At 45.8% G+C, this 26,676-nt stretch overlaps 1 protein-coding gene across 1 annotated transcript; it reads left to right on the top strand.

Moving 5' to 3' along the window:
• Nucleotides 1–512: 512 nt before the first annotated feature.
• LOC129345064 (arylacetamide deacetylase-like 4) lies at nucleotides 513–25,300 on the top strand. The gene is made up of 4 exons (XM_055002050.1): nucleotides 513–961; nucleotides 10,405–10,621; nucleotides 21,873–21,936; nucleotides 24,508–25,300. Exons 1-4 carry the CDS (start codon nucleotides 785–787, stop codon nucleotides 25,277–25,279), a joined length of 1,230 nt encoding a protein of 409 aa, XP_054858025.1. The 5' UTR covers nucleotides 513–784; the 3' UTR covers nucleotides 25,280–25,300.
• Nucleotides 25,301–26,676: the final 1,376 nt, after the last annotated feature.

The following is a 26,676-nucleotide window of genomic DNA, read 5'->3' on the forward strand; positions in this document are numbered from 1 at the left end:
ACTTCGTCACGGTATCTGACTCATGAAAGCTTATACCCTAAAAAATGTTGGTAATTATACTGGACACCGATTCTGTTTGGGATCACGCTGTGCTATGAAAATGCTTGAGGCATCTGGCGGAATCTGGGGGAAGGGTGAAACCTCTCTGATTCAAACTCCTAGCCCTTAGTTTCAGTCACCAAATTGCTTCGCTTTGGGTTGTAGAACTGCAGATCCCACAGAAGATTTCCTCCGTGTCACTTTGCTCCTTCCCACGGCATTCTTTGTGGATCGTGCTTTGTTGAGTCATGCCTTTACAATGAGTCACTCGGGATGGTTTCTTTTAAACCGTGCTTCCCAAAATTTCTGCCATTGGCAGTTTGGCAATTCCTTATTTTTTTTTTTTTAAAAAGTCAGCAATTCCAGGGGATCCCACGACATGTGGCAAATTGTCAGACGGCTGCAGTTTTGCAAAACCTCAGCAATTTTGCCTCTGCTGTCCATGGGCATCACTTGCACAACTGTGAGAAACGTGATGCATTATTGACACCACTTGCACAAGCGTAGGAAATGGCTTGCTTTGTCAACATCCCTATTTTTCCCTCTCTGGCTCCCTCCCCCCCTCTCTCTCTCCCTTGTAGTTGCAGACTTCCTGAATTTCTGGTACAACCTGAGCCAAGTCAACCTGATGGAATACAGAGCTTCCCAAGGATATACAGCACACTCCAGTGGAAACCACATAGGAGCAGGAGATCAAAATCCCTTGGAGGCTTAAGCCAACCAGACCTCATCATTTGAAAGGAAAATGGAGACAGCCTATGCCTTATTTGTTATTATATTGCATTTACTGATTGCTCCTTTTGCCCTGGTCTTTGTTTGGGCCATTTACTATGACCTTTCTACATCAGAGATCCCTCCTGGAATTGACCAGCCTATGAAGCTCCGTATCCTTCACTGGTTGTTGCTTGTTTCGGCTTCTCTGGTAAGTGGATCCAGTTTGAAACAACTTTAGGTGGTTCTTTCCGAGATGGTACCTAGATGGACACTCGTGTTTGCTGACATTGATATATTGCAGGATTGTGCCACTATGCCATCTTTCTTTTTCTTTCATTCTTTCGTCCTTTCGTCCTTTCGTTCTTTCTTTGTGATGCTGTTGTGATTTCTTTTTCATTTCAGCAAATTCTATGGCTTGTGTTCCCAGTTTGCTACATGCAACAAAAGCAAGCATCAATGTTACTGGAACAGACTGGCGTCTGCCAATGTTTGCTGGGCCCCCACGGCCACTGGTTGGCCGCTGTATGAAACAGGATGCAGAACTGCCTGGGCCACTGATCTTGTGCAGGAAGATATAACTTGGTATTTTATACCGCACACAAGGCAGTTATCCTCTAATCCCTTTGAAGACTATTTTGAAGCTTCAGTTCATGCAAAATACAAATTACAGAGTACATGTCTTGCTGGCATTCAAAGATACTCACCGATTGCCTGTTTGCTTCCAGGCACAATTCATAGTGCTGGTTATTTCTTTATTACAGTCTGGGACCACTTGCTTACATATGAAGCTGATCTTCTGTAGAGGCTGAGTTCCACCTGCTGCCACTGCCTACCATAAGAATGGTGCTATAAGGGGACACAGCTTTCTCGGTGGTGGCACTTCAGCAGCAGAAAAAATTCCCTACTGTTATTCAACTGGTGCCAAACGGGCTACATTTCAGGCACAAAATTGTTTTTATTTATCCAGGCTTTTTATTGAGTTGGTGGAGTTTTCTCTCCGTTTTCTAATCTTTCTCAATTGCATTGGTTTTTATCTTTGTTCTAGCAACAAAGCCCATTGTGGGGAAAATACAATAGGCTCTAGAAAACTGATTGGGCTGCGCTCCGCAGTGGGCTGAATCAGCCCCAAATGGGCACAATTCGTGCCAAATTGGGCTGTTGTGGAACCTGGAAGTGTTGCTGGGGTGGGCACCATGGGCCATGTAGTGCTCCTGTGCTCTGCAGCTGCTCGATTCGACTCTGATTTGGGTCACTTCAGAGCCCAGGAGCTCTGTCAGGGAGGCTGAAAGGGCCCTGGAGGGCTTCTGCGCTTTGCAGCTGCCCAACCCAGCCCTGATTCAGGCCGGATCGGGTGGCTGTGGGCCGGGAGCACTGCAGGGGGGTGCAGAAAGGGCTCTGGAGCACCCCTGCACTCCGCAGCTGCCGATCTGGTGAGTTGTCGGGAATCACACGACTTACCTTTTATATAGTAGGATATTTCTGCTACTTTTTAAAAGGCTGTTAATGGGTTAGTTTATCGGTATTAATTTCAATCTCTTGCTTTTTAAATTGATGATTGGCTGTGTTGATGCTAAGATGTTTTTTTTTGGCTTTGATGAGCTTCTCTTTATGATCTACTGCTGAGGCGAATTGGCTCCTATCTATATTACTGTTTTTTTAAAAAAAAAATTCTGGCTTACTTCTGGTGCAATTTAATTGTTTGGGTGTGGTTTTTAATGAATATTTTTCCTGGGCCTTTGAACTGAGTGTCATTAATAACAAATGCGATGTAAATAGCAAATAAATGTTAAATTTTCCAGTGTTTACATATTTTCATATCAAACTGAGCAAAACCCCCAAAATGGTCTAGGGTAGAATGACTATTCAAAAACCTGCTTGTTCTTCTGCAAGTAGATCATTCTCCAAATTTTATTCCTTCAGTTTCAGCAGCCTGAGCATAAAGATTTGCCAGGCATTGGGAAATCACTTCCAGTTAGATTTGCAAACCTCCAGACAGCTCTACTTCCAGTGCATTACCAGAAGTGATGACATCAAATTGGACAATAGGATTCACCCCAAAGCGTTTTAGGTGAATCTTAAAGCAACGCTCTGATATGATTGAGTCCCTTCAAATGTTGTGCCAAAAAGCTAGTATGCCTTCCCCATTTTCACTGATTTGCTGAAGTGGCGGCAAGGAAAGGAAGCCAGTGCCAGGAGCTCTTCCACTATAGCAGGAGACCCAGAGCCAAGCTACAAGTGACGCCTTACACAGGTTGGACACTTGTCAGCTTCCCTCAAGTTTTGATGGGAAATACAGGTGTCCTGGTTTTACAGCTTGGCTGCAAGACCAGGATGCCTACATTTCCCATCAAAACTTGAGGGAAGCTGACAAGTGTCCAACCTGTGTAAGGCGTCACTTGTAGCTTGGCTCCTAGTTCCCCTACAGTTTACCTAGGGATGTGTGAGTCCTTGCATATTTTGTTGTTTGCACTAAATAGTATTGGCTGATGGGTCCTTATTTTAGCTTACCTGTTTGATTTTATCAGTATGATAGGCTGCACTCTTTCAGGGTGGAATACTAGGGTCATACTACACACCTTTAAGAAGGGTGATAGGAATCCAGCTTCAAATTATTGCCAGCCCTATCTGTCAGCCCTATAGTTATGCTTATTTCCACCAAATGATGAGCCCTTTGGTGGTAAAGCAATACATCCCCCCCCCAAAATAGCAAAGTAAAACTCACAGCTTCTCAGCCTTTGTACATCATGGACTGCATGTTCCTAGGTTTGTTCCAGCATGTCAGCAAACATTTACCTCACCAGGTGGGAAAGAAATTATTCCCAAGCAAGCCATTTTCTAAGCTGGTACAAACTGTTTCTCTCGCATTCCACACACACCCTGATCACCTTCAAGACCGTTCCCTGACATGTGCTCCGTGGCAACAAAAGAGTCGAGACATGAATGTTGGGAATGAAAGATAACAACACACAAGGAATTGCAAATAGAGGAAAGGAGGGCCAAAGACTCTTCTTTATGTTCTTTGGCCTTTCTCTTTGAACTTCTCAGATGAATAGTCGAAGGGCAGTGGGCTTGAAGCAGGCTTTGTCTAAATCCAATCTCCTCTTCAATGATCAATTCATTGTAGGAGACATTGGACTGAGCAGAAAATTCCTCCGGTTCCCACCTCCAATCCCATTCATGTTTCCCACCCCCAATCCCATTCATGATTGCTGTGAGGATCAAGGAAGCATGGAACCATCGTCCTCGTGTGGGATGAAGGACTGGGATTGCTCAGAGACAACGTGCCTCTTTGCAGCCCCTATTCTTCATACTGCCATTGTGGCCCCAGTGCATTTGCTTACACTTTGCCCTCTACTTCCCAAAGGCATTTTAGTTTAGTTTAGTCTAGTTTAGTTTCGTTTCATTTCATTTCATTTCGTTTTGTTTATTTGGTGTTTAACCCACCCTCCCCACAAGCAGTCTCAGGACAGGGTACAACAATCATAAAATAAAATTGCATAGCAAATTTTACAATAAAATTCAGCCATTAAAATCATATATATACAAAAACCTCAGATGGTTGGCTACACATTCCTGCCCCCAGCATACAAAGAGGACGGAGGCAGACAGACAATCTGTACTCGAATCCCGGAGACCGGTGGGAGCCTCAATGATGGTCCTGATGCTGGACTCAACCGTAAGCCTGGCAGAACATCTCCGTCTTGCAGCCCCGCCAAAATGATACAAGATCCTGGCGGGCCCGGGTGTCCTCAGAGAGTTGCACCAGGTTGGGGCCAGGACCGAAAAGTCCCTGGCCCTGGTCGAGGCCAAACGAGCCTCCCTAGGGCTAGGGATCACCAGTAAGTTCTTACTCACTGAACGACGTGCTCTCCGGGACACATACTGTGAGAAGAACTGCAGCCCAAACACTCCCTCAGAGCTACTTCTGAGGGTCTCACCACATGAGACAAAATGCACTCGAATTACATGGGTAATTTGAGTGTATTTTGTAATTCAAGGGTATTTGAGTGTAATTTGAGTGCAATTCGAGTGTATTTCAAGGGACAAAATACACTCGAATTACACAGGTAATTCAAGTGTATTCTGTAATTTGAGTCTAATTCAAGTGTATTTTGTCTCGTGTGGTTTGACCTTGAGAAGAAGCTATGGTTATGCCAATCCCTGTTTATTTTTCTGGAAGGGTAGAACTTCTCTACCATCCATAAAGAACACCTCCTTCCCTCTCCTGCCATTTGTGCCTGTAGAATGTCTACCTGCAGATATCCCACTTGAAAAATGTAAGAAGTTTTACAGAAAGAGACCTGGGTGATAGAAATGAAGGGGAGTGGGACTGAGAAATCCACCAGAACCAAGAGCCAGTTACCAGTTGGGTAGGTAAGGGTAAAATAGTCCCCTGTGCAAGCACCAAATCATTACTGACCCATGGGGGAGACGTCTCATCACAACGTTTTCTTGGCACAGGATGTTTTGTTACAGGGTGGTTTGCCGTTGCCTTCTGCAGTCATCTACACTTTACTCCCAGGATCAAAAAGAGTCCAGTAGCACCTCTAAGACTAACCAACTTTATTGTAGCATAAGCTTTCGAGAATCACAGTTCTCTTCATCAGATGCAGTTTTACAGAAAGAGACCTGGGTGATAGAAATGAAGGGGAGTGGGACTGAGAAATCCACCAGAACCAACTGGGTACTCATTTTACCAACCTTGGAAGGATGGAAGGCTGAGGGCCAAGCTAGAAGTGACAAATGACACTTGAACGGCAAGTGGATTGAGTGGAGGGCAAGTGAACAGGGAGAAATACACTTGCCATTCAAGTGTCATTTGTCACTTGTAGCTTGGCCCTGAGTCAACCTTAAGCTGGCTATCTAACCCTATCTTCCGCCAGGATCGAACTCAGGTCGTGAGCAGAGCTTGACTGCACTACTGCAGCTTACCACTCTGCATCATGGGCCTCTTTACCAGTTGGTATCTAGAAAATTTTAAAAGAAAGTTCTAGTAAAGTGTTTCAGACCAGTTATACCAATATGACTGTCCCCTAACTATTGATCGATGTGATAGTCATCAACAAGAATGCACTCTTTGTTTACAGGAGTGTAATCATATACAATTATCTAGCTCCACCTGAGTGAAGAGCTATCAACCCCCAGATGCCCGAACGCCCGACTTACCGGGCGTGATGTTTGCTGCCGATGGGGGGAAAGGAGGGCCGGCGCGGCTGCTGCCCCGGGGCTGGCCGGCCCAGCATGCAACGGGCCGGCCAGCAGCCAATAGTTTCAAAACTCAGGCGGCCAATCAGGGGCCGCCTGGGGGGGGGGGCCCTGCCGGACCTGGGGGAGGTAGTCTTCCCTCAGGTCCGGCAGTGCAGCATAAATACCAGCCGCCGGCCCTTCGTCCCCGCATTCGGGCTCGCCGGCGACATCCCCCCCTCCGCGCCCCTCTTTTTTTGGCACATGTTTTCTTTATGTTTGTCTCAACGGTTTGGCGGTGGTCATGGGATCGGATCCCTTTTCGGGGATCAGGGCACGCCCTGGTCCCCTGGTAGGGGATCCCCTTATGGGATCTTGGGAGTGAGGACGGAGGTGCATGCCCGGCTCGGGGGCTGTCAGGGCGGACTCACTCCCAGGTGGCAGGGGGATCATGCAGGGGTGTACACCCAGATGATCTCCCCTCCAAATGCCACTCCTGGTCCCCCCCTTCAGCACGGGTCTGAAGGGGGAAGGGGTCATCGGCTGGCAGGCGGGCCAGCCGATGCTTTTGCGGGATCCGATCCTCATGACTGCCAATGCTCCTGTTTGCGGTTTTTTCCTGTCAATAAAGTTTGGCCATTTTCCTCCATGTGCGCTGTGTCTGGGGTTGTTCTTGCCGCGCCGCTGCACTCCTGAGCCCTTAGCAATAGGCAGCAAATGCATGGCTGTGCTTGCTTCCACAAAAGCAACAGCCAGAATCTTCCAACTCTGTTTGCAAGCCCAAAGGCAATACATAGTGTGGGTGTGTCTATCGGGACTTTCAAGGTATGCAAAATGCAAAAGGCTATGATGAAAATTACATGTGCTTTCTACCCTTGACTTAACCCAAGAACCTGGTTGAAACTGGGGATTTATGGTTTGTCCTGGAAATCTGGATGTGTGATTATTAGTGCTCTCCCTGGAGGGGTGAATCCTCTTTAAGACTTCTTGAGCTCTGCCTGAGGCAAAGGGGAAAAATTAAAATAACTTTAAAATATCTTCAAAACACCAAGACAATTGTTTTGGGTAAATGCCTGTTATGCAAAACAGGGAATAGCAAGTGTTCTCTGAAAGATTTCCTTTTCTGCATATAGAGATGATTTTGACATCCTGTTAAATCAGGTTTTGTGATCAAATGTGGGTCTCCATTCACGCTGGAACACTTACCCGACCAAACCCAATTTGTGGCACTCTAAGCGCTTGATTTATTTTATTTATTTATGTCATTTATAGTCCGCTTTTTTCCACTGAGACTCAAGGCAGATTACATTGTGTGAGATTAGTACAATCAATATCAAGGACATTTCTGTAAACAGTGCCATAGGGTAAATAAATACAAGTTTACAAAGAAATAGGGTCTCACCACTCGAGACAAAATATACTCGAATTACCAGTATTCGAGTGTCATTCGAGTGTCATTCAAGTGCATTTTGTCTCGTGTGATTTGACTGATAGCATTAATAAGAATCCAATACAGAGTTGAAGAAATGCTGGAACAGAGCATAAGCAATTCTAGGACCGACATTAGACAACATTGAACTACCCAGTAGGGTCATACTTGCAGCACAAGTAGCACATAGAAGCACATACTTACGCAACAGATAGGACGTAAGGTGAAGTCTATGGGTGCTGACGCCTAGGGGGTGATTCCCCCATGGTTTTTTTCCCCTTTGTATTATGGAGACTGCGCACATTAGAGAAAACACTTCAGTGCCCTGGCGCATCCTTCTCACAATTCAGGTATCTTCACAAAAGCGCACTCAAGAATTCAGTAGCATTCACTGTGGCAAGTTCAGTGACCCTCTAGTGTCATTGTTCTCAGACTTCCTGAAACAGGATACAGGATCTCCTTCTAAACTGTTTTTGTTACACTGTTCTTCTGTTTATACAGTTTTTCTAGGGCATCCTCTAAATTGGGAATCCAGTTTATATTGTGTTGTTTGTATGTATGCTGTTAGGGCGTGGGGGGGTTGTATATTATTCTTATTGAATTTTTAATTCTGCAATTGCCTTGAATCTCAGAGAAAGAGACAAACTATAAATGAAGTAAATGATTTAAGTACATAATAAATAAATAAATAAACTATCTTTTAGGACCCACCAGCACAATATGACAGGCTGATGGCAATTCAAGTCCAAAGAGGCAATGGTCTTAGGTGGTACCGTTGGCAGTCATCAGGGCTTTTTTTCTGGGAAAAGAGGTGGTGGAACTCAGTGGTGGAACTCAAGACCGCACAATGACATCACTTTGGGTCAGCTGGAACAAGAGGGGAGTTTTTTAAAGTTTAAATCGCCCTTGGTGAAAATGGTCACATGGCCAGTGGCCCCTCCCCCTGATCTCCAGAGAGAGGGGAGTTTAGATTGCCCTCCGCACCACTCAGCGGCATGGAGGGCAATCTAAACTCTCCTCTGTCTGGAGATCAGGGGGCAGGGCCACCAGCCATGTGACCATTTTTAAGAGGTGCCGGAACTCCGTTCCACCGCGTTCCAGCTGAAAAAAAGCCCTAGTGGTCAGGACAGAACTGAGCCCTTGAGAATGGATGGAGAGGAAGGGCGAAGGAAAGGAGTAAAAAGGGATGTGCAGCTCCATGCACTTTTCCCTTTCCCCGTATCTGAGAGCATCTTCTGTCCCTGCTCAGGTATTTAAACCCTGCAACACACCTATGAGAGAGCGGTGACCCGCTTTTGGGTCAACATCCTCCATCTGAGAGCCACTGATCTCATGTGAGCATAAAAGGACTATTATATCTGATCAGCCTTTATTGGCATATAACAAAGAAAACTGGATGGTACAGAGAAAAAAGAACAACATATAATATAAAACAGTTGAGTGAAGTCAACGGTTATTTCTGAAACTTCTCCAGGTACAGCTTTATAGTGAGTTGTAAAAACTTTACTAGTTTCATATCAGAGACTCAGGCAGCTCAATCCTAAACAGAGTTATACCCTTCTAAGCTCATTGATTTTGCTTTGGATTGTACAACTAATGTGTATATTCTCTCATGTGATGTAAGAAGTGATGTTTTTATAGTGAACGTATTGGAGATTTCTCTATGTTTTCATGCTTACAACCAGAGAGAAATTATTTTGGTGACATAGATACAAGTATTCCAGGCGTTCAATAGAAACTGAAAATGTATCACAATAAGGTTCAGGAAGGTGTCTTTCAATGGGGCAGGGGTGGAGAAAAAAAGCATATAACTCAAGAGAATTATGAGAGGTTTGTAAAATTATGCCTGGTGTAAGGAAAGTGAACAGAAAGAACTTTTCTCCTCTTCTTCCATAATTAGAGCATCCCTTGAGAGCCAGTTTGGTGTAGAGGTTAAGAGCAGCAGGACTCTAATTTGGAGAGCCAGGTTTGATTCCCCACTCCTCTGCTGGAAGCCAGTGGGTGACCTTGGGTCAGTCATAGCTTCTAGGAGCTCTCTCAGCCCCACCCACTACTCACAGGGTGTTTTGTTGTGGGGATAATAATGATATACTTTGTAAACTGCTCTGAGTGGGCATTAAGTTGTCCTGAAAGGCGGCATATAAATCGAATGTTATTATTCTTTATTATGATTGAAGTTGAGGGTAGTACATTCAGTACAGGCAAAACCCAAAAAGAAGTACTTCTTTATACAATGCATAATTAACTTACAGAACTCACTGTCACAAGATATGGTGACAGGTACTACCTTAGGTGGGTTTAAAGGTTATCCTTAAATGTTCAAAAGCAGAGTCCCGGTGAATACCAGTTTCTGGGATGAAACAGGGGGATGCTTTGGCCTTTGTACCTTTTGTAAAATTTCCAGAAATATTTGGCTGACAGTAGGATACAAGACTAGACCGCCTGTGGTCTGATCCAGCCAGACTCCTTTCGAATTCTTAACCTTACTTCTTCTCAATCGGGAAGAAATCTACAAGCCTGGGTCATCCCCTCAACAGAGCGCACCAGAAAAGAAAATATCATGGGAAATATTCATTCCACGAAGCAAATATTTACTCCATGTGGTCCCTGGTCCCAAGAAGGCCCGCCTGGCCACGATGAGATCCAGGGCTTTCTCGGTCCTGGCTCCTACCTGGTGGAATGCTCTGTCTACTGAGACCAAGGCCCGGCGGGATTTATTGTCTTTCCGCCAGGCCTGTAAGACAGAGTTGTTCCGCCAGGAAATTTAAACACACACACCCGAAAAACTGTCCACCACAGTATGCATGCAAAATATTATAAGTCTTCCTGATGCTGCCACCGCACAATACAAAACATCACTATTTAAATGGTATTTTAATATTTATACAGATGCAATGTTTTAAATTGTTTTTAAATGTTGTTAGCTGCCCTGAGCCTGCTTGCAGGGAGGGTGGGATATAAATATGAAACAATAAATAAATAAATGAAATGTTTTCCAGAGGCTTCGCTCAATATCAGCCTTCTTTTCTTTCCAACAGGGGAAGATTCTGGAGAATCTCTGCTTCTGCTCTCAAATTAATTTCATCCGCTACACTCAAGAAGGCAAAAACCTGGGAGAAGATCCCAAACTCCTCATTAAGGATCTAATATTTGATGACATTCCAGTGCGGGTTTACCAGCCAAGAGAATCCAAATCCGAGCGAAAGAGAGGAGTTGTCTTTTTCCACGGAGGAGGCTGGATGTTTGGCAGTATCAGTAAGGCATCCTAAAAAGTCAGCCAAATATTATACACCTTTCTTTTTTTAAAAAAACAACAAAAGGAAATCACGTGGTTTTACATTCCTTTGGGTATTCTTTATTTCATACAATTTGCCCCCTTTTGCACCATGCTGCTACTGAAAACAATGTTCTATCTTGGAAAATGAGCAAATTTCCCCCATTCACTTCTATTTTTGTCCTCTTCATGTGTACTCTGGTTTGCCCTTTCTTAGCCCTGCATCCAGAGAAATTTCTAAAATCTGTTCCAGAATTCAAGCATGAGTCATTCCTTGCAGCTTTCTGTTCCTCCAATCCATCAACATCTTTTCCCCGCTACATTACAAGTGCATTTCTGTGGAGTGATAAAACCCTGCCCTCCCCAAAGCACACTTGATTATGATTGTGTCGAGATTTTTTTTCTGTGGTGTTTCCCTGATAGTCTCTCTACATGAGACATCTGTCATGTGAAGAACATATGTCAAAAGATGCAATGTTACCCGAGGAGGGTAGTTTACAGAGACGGCGGCAGGGCAAAGGCTTTGTGTAAAGGGCTGTGAAATGCCAGAAGGGAAAATTCAGCCCATTATAACCTCTCCAGGTCCAAGCCTGGCTCTGGAAGGCAGCTCCAGCCCATTTCCATTCCTCTCTGCCTTCTGGTTGTGATCCCATACAGTTTTAGACTGGAAAGGTGAAATTGACAGAGCCTTCCAGGAGGCAAGGATGAAATTGACAAACTCTCTGAGGAGCGATCTCCGCCGGCTCTGTCTTTTTAAATTATGCTTCCCAGCTAACATTGCATCTTCCTACACTTGATGAACACACGCTGAGGCATTTCATGTCGAGAGACACTAAATGAAAGAGTCATCTTTTTCCATGTAGAAGGCAAAAAGAAATTTGCTGCCACCATACGCGTCATCATATCAAGACTGCTTTGTTTGTGGCATGCATTAGTAATCAAAGTGGGGAGAGATAAAAGAACTGAAAGCTATGAGAATCTGTGCATGCTCTAATTCTGGAAAGAAATTTAGATACTCTCCTAATTAAGCTGGAATTCAGAAGAGGGAACATACAAAAATACTGGTTGGGGATGAAGGGTAAAAGATTCCGGGAGGGGGGGGGCGCTAGAGAACAAGACAATATGCCATTGGAGGATGGCAGCAGCACACCTGTTCTAATCAAATATTTTGTGCATGTTCTTCTGAACATGAGGGGAATCCAGGGGGAAATTTGGTGGCTCCATGCTAGCTCTCAGCAGACATGGAACCCAGGAAAGAGTGAAGAACAATAAAGAAACAGAACAATGAAAACCCTCTCAGGCCTAGGTGTACCCACTGCCGGTGCCAGAGTTTCTGGTGCCTGCAGCCACCCCCATATACACGTGCACACAGTGTGCATGCACGCTCCCGGACTGCGTGATGATATCACTACATGATGACGTCATCGCGCAGCAAAGCTGGGCCCACTGACTGGCGGGTGACTGGTGTGGCACACGGAGGCTGTCCGCGCTCTGCACGCTGCCCCGGCTGCCTACCATGCCTGGCCCGCAGCTGCTGTGCCCAGCCAGGGGCGTGTGGCAGCGGCGGCGGTGGCACGGGGTTGGCCAGCTGCAGCAGCTGCAGGCCAGCCATGCTAGCTCCGTGGCATGTGCCTCCACCCCAGCACCCCCTCCGGCACCCCCTCTGGCACCCCAGCGCCCACGGTGCCTGCCCCACCTCCTCAATGGTGGTGCCAGCTTTGTGTGTAACTATACAGAATTTGGTGAATGGAGGAACATGCATATTTGTTACCTTTGAGCTATGCTCACTTTAGCCACATCAGACCTCCAGTTATTTGTCTTGTGACTGGGGGCAATGATAAATCCTAGAAATGTAATGCACACAATTGGCTAATGTTAGGATGAAGTTCCCAAATGCACACCATGCTTAGTTCTATAACAGTTCTTAGGATGGAGCTGCCCACATATAAACCATCCCTATTTTTATAACAGTTCTTCCTGAATGACCAAATCTAGATGCCCCTCTGCATATGTACATATTTGTAAGAGTTAAACAAAAAGGGCTTAGAGGAGGGGAACAAGATATGGAATAAGGAAGGAAATAGAATCAAGGCAACTGTCAAGACAGGAAGAGTGGGCAACCTACCAGTGTTGCAATGATGGGTCAGAAGAACTGCCAACCGTTTTCAGGAAATTGGCAACAGTTTCTGCTGTTTGCAGCACACTCTGTGATCAGTGCACAGCAACTGTGCAGGAATTCCAAACACAACAAAAGCTTCTTAGTTTGTGGAATTTTCAGGATTCTGAGCTTACAACTGAGAAGATAGTTAGATAGGTAACCGTGTTAGTTTGCAGTAGAATAGCAGGATTTTCATCCAGTATAACACCTTAGAGAGAGCCCCATGGCGCAGAGTGGTAAGCTGCAGTACTGCAGCCCAAGCTCTGCTCACGATCTGAGTTCAATCCTGGTAGAAGCCAAGTTCAAATAGCCGGCTCAAGGTTGACTCAGCCTTCCATCCTTCCGAGGTAGGTAAAAAGAGTACCCAGTTTCCTTGGGGTAAAGTGTAGATGACTGGGCAATGGCAAACCACCCTGTAAAAAGTCTGCCAAGAAAACATCATGATGCGATGTACCCCCATGTGTCAGTAATGTCTCAGTGCTTGCACAGGGGACTACCTTTACCTACCTCACACTTTGGAGACCAGTAAGATTTTCAGAGTGTAAGCTTTTGAGGTGAGGGGAGGTGGCATGGTACAACCTGATCTTGTCAGATCTCAGAAGCTAAGCAGGGTCAGTTCTTGGATGGGAGACCATAAAGAGAGACTCTGCAGAGGAAGGCACTGGCAAACCACCTCTGCTTTTCCCCTGCCTTGAAACCCCCTTGCTGGGGTTGCAAAAAGTTAGTTGTGGTTTGACAGCACTTTAAACATACACACACAAGCTTTCGAGAGTCAGAGAAGAAGGAAGTCTAACTCTCAAAAGCTTACCCTGAAAATCTTGTTGGTCTCGAAGGTGCCATTGGACAAAAATCCTTCTGTACAACTGAGAAGATTTACACAAGAGGCTAGAAGCATCTTAAAGACTAACAAAATTTATTTCCATGAGTTTTGGGGCTGAAATAGATTGTGTTAGTTTTTAAGGTGCTCCCAGAGACTCTTGGGTAATTTTGTGACTACACAGACTAAGGCAGCTGCCCCTCAGCTACCACTGAGAACTATAGACAGGGTGAAACTTCATACGATATTGAGCTGCATATGTTTTTAAAGTTTGTTTTCTTCTTACAATATGTCAAGACAGGAATGCCAGTATCATTTCCCTAGAAAGGGTAGCAGTGGGAAAATGGAGAGAAAGGGTTAAAAAGTCCTTCTCTTCTCTTCTCTCCTCCCCCCCCCCCCCCGCCATCACAATATGGGGTGAGAGGCTGTAGTTCAGCACCACGTGTGGCTTGGCCCTGTATGGGTCAACAACTTCAATGTAGCTTATCACTCTACACTTATCGGTACCAATTTGCTTAGTTCCTTTGTTAGCAAATACAAACATACCTACTTGGCACAGGGATTCAGAAAGCTGAGTTTGACCCCATCGTACGATCTCAAGGGGCTACAGTCCAACCTAGCTCTTGGACTCTTAGGATAAATAAAGGACTCTGAGCAATTTCCTACAAACAGAGGAGAGAAGAAAATCCATGCGTTTCACAACAGGGCCAAGAGGTTTTTTTTGTTGATCTACTTCCATTTTGTCCTGCGCCAAAGACGTAGGGATAATTTCGAACATCTCATCTCTGTTGTTTGGGCCCCCCAAATCTACATTTTGATTTTGCTCTCTTTCGTGTGAATTGAACCCTTTATTTGGGGGAGGGATGTTTTCATTTACTGTTTCCTTGCACCCAAGTTTTCCAAATGGTATTTATGCATATACGCACACACCAGGGCCGTTTTCACACTACTCACCTTCATCCGGAATGCTGCAGAATGTCGCGGAAAAACTGCGGAAGATAGCCTTCCGTGGGTTTTTTGCAACATTCCGCAGTGTTCTGGATGAAGGTGAGTAGTGTGGAAACTGCCCCCATTATAGATGGAGCACCATAGGTGTATAAATTGCACATTAAAAACCATACAGCATGTGTACATAACACAAACCAATGCACAAAATTAAAATCTCATTCCAAGAATATGAATATGTTAAGACTGAGAACTAAAGCTGCCAGTCATCAGGCAGGGACTGAAGATCTCCCAGAATAACAACAGATGTCCAGACGACAGAGATAATAATATTTGATTTATATACCGCCCTTCAGGATGACTTAACACCCACTCAGAGCGGTTTGCAAATTATGTTATTATTATCTCCACAACAACAATCACCCTGTGAGGTGGGTGGGGCTGAGAGAGCTCCGAGAAGCTGTGACTGATCCAAGGTCACCCAGCTGGCTTCAAGCGGAGGAGTGAGGAATCAAACCCGGTTCTCTAGATTAAGGTCCCGTGCTCTTAACCACTACACCAAACTGGCCCTCTGTTCCCCTGGAAAAAATGACTGCTTTAGATAGTGAACTGTATGGAATTATAACCAGCTAAGACCCCACCCCTCCCCAAAAAACCCCAGGCTCAATATCCAGGTATTTCCCAACCCAGAGTAGGCAACCATACTGAGAACATATGACTGCATTTGCAGCTGTGCTTATTCAGGAATCCCTGAATGGAGCTGAGGAACCCCACTGAATTCTCAAAAGTCCTTCTGCACACTTTGTTTTGGCGACCCAGCTTAACTGAACTCCTAATTACTTTTAAAAGCTGTTTTTAAGAGCTAAGCTACAAGAGACGAATTACAGGAGGAGGAGCATGTGAAGGGAGTCACAATGTTAGCCAGGAAGCTGAATTTTAAAAGAGATCGGCAGGCTTAGTCAATTTTTCCTTTCTACAGATAACTGCTTAGAAGAGTTGTTCATTTCCTCTTTGCCTCCTAGAAGGGGAGGTGAAACTGACAGAGCCTTTGGGAGGCCAAGAGGAAATTAACAAATCCTCTGAGCAGCAATCTCCCTGGCTCTGTAGAGGGGGGGAAATTGAAAAACCCTTCCGATCTCTTTTAAAACTCAGCTTCCTGGCTAACACTGCAACTCCCCACACATGCTCCTCCTTGTGTAATTCATCTCTTGTAGCTTGGCTCTAAGTGTAGCGGCCATCACAGTAAACACCTAGCAGTAGACAGAAATAGATCTCACATAGCTAAGAGGAGGAACATACGAAGAGAGACAGTCCAAGAGACGAAGGTCCTAGGTTCTGAAAGCCTTTAAAGTAGGAATCTGAGGTGCCTGTCGGTGGTGGGCAATCTCCCAGCGGTTTACCTGCTTGCCTGCTGGACATTGGCGACTGACAAGAGGTTTCTGGTCACCTGGAGATTGCCCGCCACCGGCAGGCACTCTGGGAACCTGTGTGGCACGTGTGCTCCTGGTGCATGCGACAATGTCACTTTCAGAAGCAACAATGCAGCACTGGCTGTGGGAGTGCTCCCACGCTTTCTCAAAGAATCGGCCCCACACAGAGTGTGGGAGTGCTCCCATGGCCAGCATGATGACGTCACTTCCAGAAGTGACATCATCACACTGGTGCCAGGAGCTCATGCGTGCTTTGCGTGCACACATTTACCAGATTCCAGGGAAGCACCGGGTCCCCCATCCTCCCGCTGGGAGGGTATAGAGACCTGGGAACCCTACTTTAAAGGTGTCAGCACTTCGAAGTGGAAACAGCTGCCAGTTTGGTGTAGTGGTTAAGAGCAGCAGGACTCTAATCTGGAGAGCAGGGTTTGACTCCCCACTCCTCTGCTTGAAGCCAGCTGGGTGACCTTGGGTCAGCCACACAGCTCTCTCAGAGCTCTCTCAGCCCCACCCACCTCACAGGGTGATTGTTGTGGAGATAATAATAACATACTTTGTAAACCTCTCTGAGTGGGTGTTAAGTTGTCCTGAAGGGAGGTATATATATCAAATGAATGAATGTTGTTGAATGTATGAATGTATAAAATAAGATCAGTAACTGGCCAGGAGAAAACGTTCTGTCCCTTAATACTTAATGGACAGCGTAGCTTTTCAAGACATGGAGCTATAACATCACCTGATAATCTCCGTGGACCAAACTGTTCAGGACAGCTAGAGGAACCAGTTTAAAATTCGGCGCTTCCAAGTCAGGCTATCACCTTTTGAATGGCAGCTTTGGGTGTGTTTTCAAGGCCAGCTCCTCACAGAGCGCCGGTGTAACAGTCTAGCCTCTAACAATCCCGAACAGAGTTCCTCTCCTGAGGAATTCATAATCTGAAGTTTGTCACAGAGGGAAGAGGACGGTGTTACACTACAGCCTCCTCCTCAGAATTAGTCACAGCCTTTAGGTTCCTTTAGATTTCCTGCTGGGAAACGGAAACCAACCTCCTATTACCATTTACACTTTAACCGGTTTATTAAGAACAATGAGACATTATCCCAAAGCCAGACGAATGCACACGACACGCTAAATTATCTCACCCACCATAAACTGCCGATGGAGATGGCCTCCAAGACTGACTTTGTGGCCAGGCTGGGAGGCCTCCTCCGCCTGGTGGCAAAGAGCCTAGCCTGGTCGTCTTAGATAATTCCCAAGCTCCCTTTTAGCCTTTTCTCCTCAGGGTGCTCTCAAGCCAGGGGTACACAGTACAGCTGCAGGACAATGTGGTGGTATAACGAGGAGGTGGAAGGCTGAGGTGATGGAATGGACTTCAGTATTTCAAGCTACAGGTAAAGGGTTGTTCAAAGTCTGCTAAATTAATAATTCCCTGAGAATGGAAAATTAGCACAGCATGCAAAGGGGCCGGAGAGCCTCTCTCTCTGCTGCGCTTTTTAAAAAGAAATATGTAGGGAGATTTTTACAGGGGCGGAGCATTAAAAATGTAACTGTCCCCACCTACAGTCTATAGTGGTACAGCCCATTCCACCCCCTCAAGACTACCATTTCTTTCCACAGTTCGAGAGGGCCGAGTACTAGGGTTGAAAGACAGCAGTTCGCAACCAGCGGGAGTCTGGGGGAGCAGAGACACGGGGGCGCCATCAGTGCAATAGTGTTACATCACTTCTTGGGAAAACCTGGAAGTGACATCACACCACTCTGGGAATTTCTGGGAAATCGCTAGTAAAGCCATAGAGTTTCTGGTGATTCCTAGAACAGCATGACACCACTTCTGGGTTTTCTTTGGAAGTGATGTAACATCATCATGCTGGTGATGATTTTTAATTATTATTTTTTGGCCTCCAGACAATGGTGGAGCAGCTGGCAGTGGAGGTTGCCAGTGGTTAGGCCTGCACCATTAAAGTTTCACCCAAGTTCTTGCTGAACAGTAGTACAGACCCTAAATTGTATGATGCTTTTCCACGTGCAAGGGAGATGGAGGCTGGGATAACCAGGAGAAGACTATGCATTGATTCCAGTTAGATGTAAATAGGCTTCATGTAAGGTTGCCAATTCCAGCTTTGGAAATTCCTGGAGATTTGGGGGCACAGCCTGGGAACCAGAGTGTTGGGGGAGGAGGGAAGTCTGCAGGGATGGGATGTCATTAAACCTACCTCTGAAGCTCTCATTTTATCCTGGAGAACTGATCTCTGTCATTTGGAGATCAGCTGTAATTCCTGGAGAACAGCCCCCACCCGGCAGCTGGCAATCCTAGCTTCCATATCCCAAACCATGCAAAAATAAATGGCTTCTACATGTCCCATGCAATCATGCATTAAGCATACTGTTGAGGCTACAGATAACATTTTAAAACATACCATAAAGGTCAGCTTACCATTCTCTATCAAACAGCCTTGAAAGCCTGGAGAAATGACCATTTCATTTGTATTTGACTTACTTTATATTTATTTACTTACTCATCTTGAGTGGTAAATAAATAAGGTGAGACTCAATGTGGATTATAGAATTAAAAAAGCAATGCAGTGATACAGCATAAGGCATCCAAAACAATAGGACTGGGAATAAAAAATTAGTAAAAAACACAACAAACTGCCTAAGGCAGCATGTACTATAACCAACTAGCAACAGAGCCCGTTGTGGGGGGGGGGGACAACAGGCTCTATAAAGGGGAGGGCGGGCAGGTGGGCATTCCCTCCTCCTCCTCCATCACTGATCCTGGCCAGATGAAGGCAGGGGGGCAGGCATGGCCTCCTCCTCTGCGTCTGATCCTGGCCAAGTGAAGGGGGTGGGCATTGCCACCTGCTCCACACCGGATCCCAGTTGGGTGAAGGGGAGTCAGACACTGCCTCCTGCTCTGTGCCTGATTTTAGCTAGGTGAATAGAGGCAGGCATTGCTGCCTGCTTTGCGCCAATCCCTGCTAGGTGAAGGGGGGGAGGGCATTGCCACCTGCTCCACACTTTATCCCAGCTGGGTGAAAGTGGGGGCAGACGTTTCCACTTGCTCCACTCCTGATCACAGTTGGTTGAAGGGGGATGGGCATTGCCATGTGCTCCACTCTTGATATCAGCTGGGTAAAGGCAGGGGCAGGTATTGCCACCTGCTCCGCTCCTGATCCAAGCTGGGTGATGGTGGGGGGCGGTTATTGTCCCCTGCTCTGTGCCTAATCCCAGATGGGTAAACGGCGGGTGGGCATTGCCACCTGCTCCGCTCCGGATCCCAGCCTGGGCTTCCCGCCATGGCACGCTCTCTGGAGGACTGGCTGCCTCAATTGGGCTTCCCTCCACAGCTGCACCCTCTGGAGGCGGACCAGGGTAGGAAGTGAGCTGTCTTGAATACATTTAGCCTTTTCTATGCAGAAAGGCAAGAAAAGCAAAATACTACTTAGAATCATCATAGCAGTGGATGGCAATACCATATTTATACCTGGCACCTAAAAGTTTTTCAAGTAGACGGACAAAGAGAGGGAGATACATAAACGGAGAACCAACCTGGGAAATTCTGCATCTTTGGTAACATACCAACAGGCCTGGAGAAAACTCTCCTAACGATATAATAGAGGTGTGGTGAGCTATTCTTTTAGCAGGTGCTGTTATTTAACTCTGCCATGAAGAGCTTTTCCAGCATGAAACCTCTACTAAAGGGGCCGGACATTTTATTCCAGGCATCTCCTGTTTTCTTCTGTTGGCAACTCTAATCACTTCCCAGAGACACAATTCATACCCGCATTTTTGATGTGTTCACAAAGGATCTGACCTATTGTCTCTTGTATCAATCAATACTACAACTCAAAACCCTCAAAACCCCATCCTTCCAAGGTCGGTAAAATGAGTCCCCAGTTTCCTGGAGGTAAAGTGTAGATGACTGGGGAAGGCAATGGCAAACCACCCCGTAACAAAAGTCTGCCAAGAAAACGTCGTGATGCGACTTCCCCCCAGGGGTCAGTAATGACTCGGTGCTTGCACAGGGGACTACCTTTACCTTTATACTTGGTTAGCCTTAGTAAATAAATAGAATGGACTGATGGATGCATTCACAACATAATCCTGAACCCTGTGTACAAGCTGTTTAGGACGGTGACTATAGCCCTACACTGGGGTAAATCAGAACTATGCTAATGTATGTTGAAGCACAGCAGCCTATCTGCAGATTCAGTGGGATGTGATAGATTCTGGTGCAATTGCAATGATCTCTGTCCCTTGTTGGGTGGGGCTTCCGACTTGTATTTTTGCGACTCTGAGAGCCAAGCTACAAGTGACGAATGACACTTGCCTGGCAAGTGACCAGATTCGCGTGTATTCCTCCCTGTTCACTTGCCATTCACTTGCGCTCCACTTGATCAAGTGAATGGCAAGTGAACAGGGAGGAATACATGCGAGTCTGTTCCGTTGCCAGGCAACACTTGTAGCTTGGCTCTCAGAAGAGTGAGATCGCGCTAATCTCACAAGTGTGAGATTAGGATACCACCTAGCTGCACCAGAGCAGCCTCTGAATTTTAGGGTTGGACTGTCAATCTGCATAACTCTGCATAGGAACAAAAGAATAGTTTTAATGTAAAAGGCATTCTTTGTTTGTAAGATTCTGCCCAGCAGGCACTATCTCCAAAAAGGCATTCCCTCCAGGGTGTGAGCAAAGGAGGAATGCCCCTTCTAAGTAGCTACCTGGCCCCATGGAACAAAAGAAATTACATTAAAATGCGGGGGAGGTGTCTGCTGCCCAGCTAGTCAATTTACACACCTCCCTCATTATATCCTGGCTTGCCCTTTATACACAGAACCTAGGAATAAATTCCCGGCTAAGATCTTGCTTGCTCTACATCCCCTGTCTGTCTCTGATAAGATTGTTACGATGCTCTCCGACGAGGATTTGTTTATTTCCCTAAGACTGGCGCTTTTTTGCTTTAGCTGCTAGGAAGATCAGAGCAAAGGAATCAGCCATTGATTTGCTGTGATTGCTTTTAAAAGGTTTTATTAATTTTAAAGGTGTTTTTAGTAGGGCATTTTATGTGGTTTTGAAGTGTCTGATTACCTGATCATTTTGATTATGTATTATACTGACATTTGAGAGTGTTTTGACATTGTGAAGGCCAACGGCCATATACAATAAAACGATGCAGAGGAGTTGCATCTGACGAAGAGAACTGTGATTCTCGAAAGCTTATGCTACAATAAAGTTGGTTAGTCTTAAAGGTGCTATTGGACTCTTTTTGTTTTTATACAATAAAACGAATCTGAATCTGAACTAGTCAATTTAAACAAAATATGTTTTTCATAAGCACACAAGGTTTCTTCCAAATATTAGCAGAATGGACAGCTGTCAATATAGGAACAAATAGGTCCAGCCTGATGCATGAAAATGCGGCTTTAGATATTCTCTCCAGAGTTGAAAACTCTGGACTTACTAAACTCTTGAAGTTAATGCTTTTTTTAAAAAAAATGAGGAAGTCAAAAAATATCACAGAAAGTTAATATTTTGCATTGTCACCCATTTCCTGTAGTCAAAAGCAGAAGTGGAAGGGCCACAGTGGCAGGTTCAATTCTCAACATCTGCAGAGAGAAGACATCTGCAGAGATGGTTCAGTTGCAAGAATATGGTTCGATTTCAAAATATGGTCTAGCTTTAGGGCTAAAGCCCCGTCTTTCCTTTCCATCTCTTTGGGTTTCTCCAGGACAAGGAGTCTTCCTCTAGAATATGCCTCTTCTGCTTGAATACTCCATCTCTAGCACAACAGGAACTTTGATTCCCACACTTGGTCTAGATTAGATCCAAAAACAAACCAAAACCAAACTAGACTAGACTCTCACTTTTCCATGTGCCTTTTTTCAGATTCATATGATCATGTTTGCCGGTACATTGCCAGAGAAAGCGATTCAGTGCTGGTATCTGTTGGGTAAGTACCTAGGCAGAGCTCGTATGGGGTAGTGGTTTGAAAGACAGAGTAAGTCCTGGGTTCAAATCCACAGTCCGCTCTGAACTGGCAACTTTGAGCCAATCACGCTCTGGCCTATTTTGCAATATCGTTGTGAGAAAGAAGAAGGTGTAGCCATTCTGAATTCCTGAGAGGAAATGGAGGTCAAAAATCTCGTCATTTGCACAGCAAAAAATGTTGCCATTTGCCCAACAACAATAAAAAGCAGTGAGATGAAAATTGCCATTTTTCTTTCTGGCTTAAGCCCAAAAACTGTGATAGGCCTTGAGAGGGGGTGTGAATGGAAGACCAACATATTCCCTCCTCTTTGTAGATCTGTCAGTGAAGTTCACACCACCCACAGGAGAAAATAAGAAATGCCCAGTGGATCAGAACAAAAGTCCATCCAGACCAGTATCCTGTTTCCATCAGTGGGCAGCCATATACCTCTGGGGAGCTTGCAAGCAGTGATAGCAGGCCATCAGGTGGCAAGTTTAGTCCTTTCAGGAAATTTAGAAATGCATCCAAAAATCTGTTCATTTGATTTTTCTCCCCCACTGTTTGAGTTGTGTTGTAACTGACCAACTAGGTGGGCCTTGTTTGTTTGCTGAGGACTTCACCTTGTGGTTTGGTTCATTCAGAGCTGTTTGAAGCTACTTGTTTTGCCAGGGTTGTGTACCCGATTCACTCTGACCCTGGTTTTGGCACACTTGTTGGTACGGAACGTTGTGTTTCGGCATCATACATTGCTGGCAGCCTACCAATCACGAGCTTTCCAAAACAAACTCTGTAACACAGTATGCCAGGTTCCCTTCTTTTGGGAAGTGGCCGCTTTTCCCCGTTCCCTCTCTTGCCCAATAGGAGCAGTTGTTCTCTTGCAAGCACTTCTTTAGCATAGTGGCAAAGAAACGTATGTTTTACTCAGGAAGCCTCCAAGTCAAAAACTGCTTTTGTAGGACTCGCATTGAGAACTGACACAGTTATGCATCTGCTATGACCTATAACCGCCCTGACCTGGATAGCCCAGGTGAGCCTGAACTTGTTCAATCTCAGAACAGCTAAGTAGGGTCAGTCTTGGCTAGTAATTGGATGGGAGACCTTCAACGAAGTCCAAGGTTGCAGAGCCAGGCAATGGCAAACCACCTCTGTTAGTCTCTTGCCAGGAAAACCCCACCAGGGGTCGCCATAAGTCAGCTATGACTTGAAGGCACTCTCTACCTCCACATAACCAACTAAAGGGCGAGGTGGTCCATCTGGAAGGAGCAATTGTCCTACAGGCGCAACTGGGTTATCTCTGGAACAATCTCCCATTTCCTGATGTAAGAGCACAGTTTTCTTGTGCTGTCTTAGGAACATCAGACATGCAGCTTTGTTTCCTCCACAGGCTGCGTTGGTAGCCCAGGTGCCCATCCGAAAGGAAACGGAAGATAGCCCAGGAGGAGAGCGCCACTCCCTGTCTCAGCTAGAAATAGCCCTGGGAGGAGCAGAGCGCAATTCTTCTGTGCTCCTCTAAGCCTTATTAGTGTCAGCAAGACTTAAATGTGTGTGGGAGAGAGCTGCATTCCAGTGCCACCTCCAGGCAGGGTTTGTATGTATGTGCACACATGTGCGTGCATGGATACAGACACAAGGGGGCAGTGTGCTCAGTGCAGAGTGGGGTCTGTGGCTCGACGTCTGCTTTATATGCACAAGACCCCAAATTTAATCACCAGCAGCTCCAGTTTTAAAAGGACCAGGCAGTTTATTCAGATAAGACCTGTTTGGAGAAACTTTGAATAGCTGAAAATCCAACTATCTCCAGGCTTATAGCCAAGTTTTGTGCTCATATGATAAAAGCTTGGAGCAAGCAACAAGATCATACACAGAGACCTATTGCTCCCTCCCTTTTAGAAGGATATTAATGATATTTATGTTTTTAAATATGTATTTTAAATTCTATGATGTATTTTCATAGCTCATATTTTATATACTGGAATTTAGGACTGTTGTAACTGTTTTTGTTGGTCCTAATTGGTCATTCACCATAAACAGTAAAACAAACAAAACAGACCTTTGCTTGCGAGTCCACAGATCTGCTGCCAGTCAGAGTAGACAATCTTGCCCATGATAGATCAACGGTCTAAGGCAGTTCCATGTGTTCATGTGGAAGCCAACTGGAAAGTATCTTGCCCGGGGCACCCCAGATGTCAGACCTGAATATCTCTCCCAAAGTGTAAAACAGAAAGCGGACACATTCCATATATGCAGCTTTGGATTCCTTGGAGGGTTAAAATATAACCAAAAAAAAATTAAGACTGAAGTATTGCACCTAATTTCTTCTGCAGTAGAAAAGAGCAAGAATCCAGTTGCCCCTATAAGACTAACAACATTTGCGGTAAGGTATGAGCTTTTGTGCGTCACAGCTCACTTCTTCAGATACCTGTGACTCACGAAAGCTCATACCCTACCACAAATTTTGTTAGTCTTATAGGTGCTACTGGACTCTTGCTCTTTTCTACTGCTACAGACAGACTAAAACGGCTACCTGTCTTGATCTAATTTCTTTTGATATAGATATCAGCTGGCCCCGGAGCAGAAGTATCCATCTCAGTTTAAGGATTGCCTATCTGCCACTGTCCATTTTTTGAAGAAAGCTGAAGACTACAGCGTGGATCCTGCCCGCATTATCATCAGCGGGGACAGCGTCGGAGGGAATTTTGCTGCTTCCGTTTGCCAGGCTTTAGTCAGCAGATCCGATGTAGTCAAACCGCTGGCTCAGATTCTCATCTATCCTGGTCTTCAAGCGATTGATTTCAACTTACCTTCCTACCAGCAAAACCGAGCTGTCCCCATCTTGTACCGAGAGCACGTCATCTGTTCGGCTTTGCAGTATCTTAATAAGGATTTGTCCGTTTTACCCAGCGTCATGCAAGGGTGTCACGTTCCAAGCGACATCAAAATGAAATTTGGGAAATGGATCAACTCTGAGAACATCCCAGAGGAATTTAAGGCCAGAGGCTTCAAGCCATTGGAGGCCACAGCCTTCTTAGATGAAGTCTATGAGGTGGTGAAGCAAGCTTTAGAGACAACTTTCTCTCCTCTCATGGCAGAAGATGCTGTTATTGCTCAGCTTCCCAAGGCTTGTGTTGTAACTTGTGAATACGATGTTCTAAGAGATGACGGGATTCTTTACAAGAAACGGCTGGAGGACAACGGGGTGCCGGTCACTTGGTACCACATTGAGGATGGATTCCACGGAGTGATCAACCTTTTCAGTGGTTTTTTGTCATTCCCTTCGGGGAAAAAGGGGGTAGACAGCATTGTGACTTTTGTAAGAGGTTTATGAAGTGATGTTTGATTAAATAGAGATTTGTACCGCTGGCTGCTTGTTGTTAATTTAAAAAAACACAGTTTAATGTAGCTTTGAAGGTGGGAGAGTAGCTCGGTGGTAAAACAGACGCCGTTTGGTCCCAGGTTCATCCCCTTCTAGGATTGCCAGCCTCCAGGTAAAGTCTGGAGAGGTCTCAGAATTAAAACTGATCTCCAGACTACAGAAATCAGTTGCCCTGAAGAAAGTCGCTGCTTTAGAGTCTAGACTCTTTGCCACAATAACCCACTGAGGTCCCTCCCTTCCCCAAACTCCACCCCTCTCCCAGCTCCACCCCCAAATTTCCAGAACTGTCCATTAGAAATGGATGCCCAACATTCAGAGATGGTCTTAAGCACAGGGCAAGTGGGGCTGCCTCCCCAGGTCCCACTAGAGTTGCTAGCTCTGGGGAGGGATATACCTGGAGATTTTAGGGGTGGAGCTTGAAGAGGGTGGGGTTTGTGGAGGGGCTAGAGCTCAGTAGGTTATAATCCCATAGGATGCAGCCATTTTCTCCAGGGGAACCGATCTCTGTCATCTGGAGTTCAGGGGTAATTTCGGGGGATCTCCAGCCACCACCTGGAGGTTGGCAAACCTAGGTCCCACACTGGGGGTGGCACCTCCCTGCAGCAAGCTGCCCTCATCCCACTGCTGCCCTGAAGCTCCCACAGTCATGGAGCTGCAGCAGCGGCTTCACTCAGATGGCAGCCAATGAGACATTGCCTGAAACTCAGGAAACGGGGAGGCGATCAGTTGCATGGGGTGGGAGGAGCCAGCAGCCCGAGCCCTGCAGGAACGCACCACCTGCCCAAACCCCTCACCACGTAGGGAGAAGGTGCCCACACTAGCATCTTCCCACACAAACCCGTGGCCACACAAGGAGGGAAGAGGCACATAGGAAGGGGGGAGTCACCCGTCTGGCAAAGCCCCGAGAAAGGCACCCTGCCTGGTCAAGTCCCACAGCTGGCTGGACAATGGGGTTCTTTCTACCTTCCCCCCTCTCTCCTTTGTGGGGCGATTCTGGGGCTGCATCCTCAAGTTTTGCCTGGGGCCCTGGAATCATTAAGACCAGCCTTGCAACCACTGACGGTTCATTTTCTGACAAACGGGCCTTTTTTTCTTGCAGGCACCACCTGGAAGCTTATTTCTGTGGTTGCAATTATTACATGAATATATCTTACAAAAGAGCGGCGCCTTCGGCAATGCATAATTGGGAGGGGAGAGGATCAGGCATTGGTGTGAGAAAAGGATTCTACTCAAGCTGTCTTGGTTTTCGTCTGCGAAATATTGGAGGAAATGGACCTGGGGGCCAAATCAGACCTGGGGCTATCTAATAAAGTTCCTTTGGTGCAGTATGAGAGGTCAACCTTACATGC

This window comes from Eublepharis macularius, chromosome 17 (assembly GCF_028583425.1).
Source record: "Eublepharis macularius isolate TG4126 chromosome 17, MPM_Emac_v1.0, whole genome shotgun sequence".
NCBI classification, from domain to species: domain Eukaryota; kingdom Metazoa; phylum Chordata; class Lepidosauria; order Squamata; family Eublepharidae; genus Eublepharis; species Eublepharis macularius.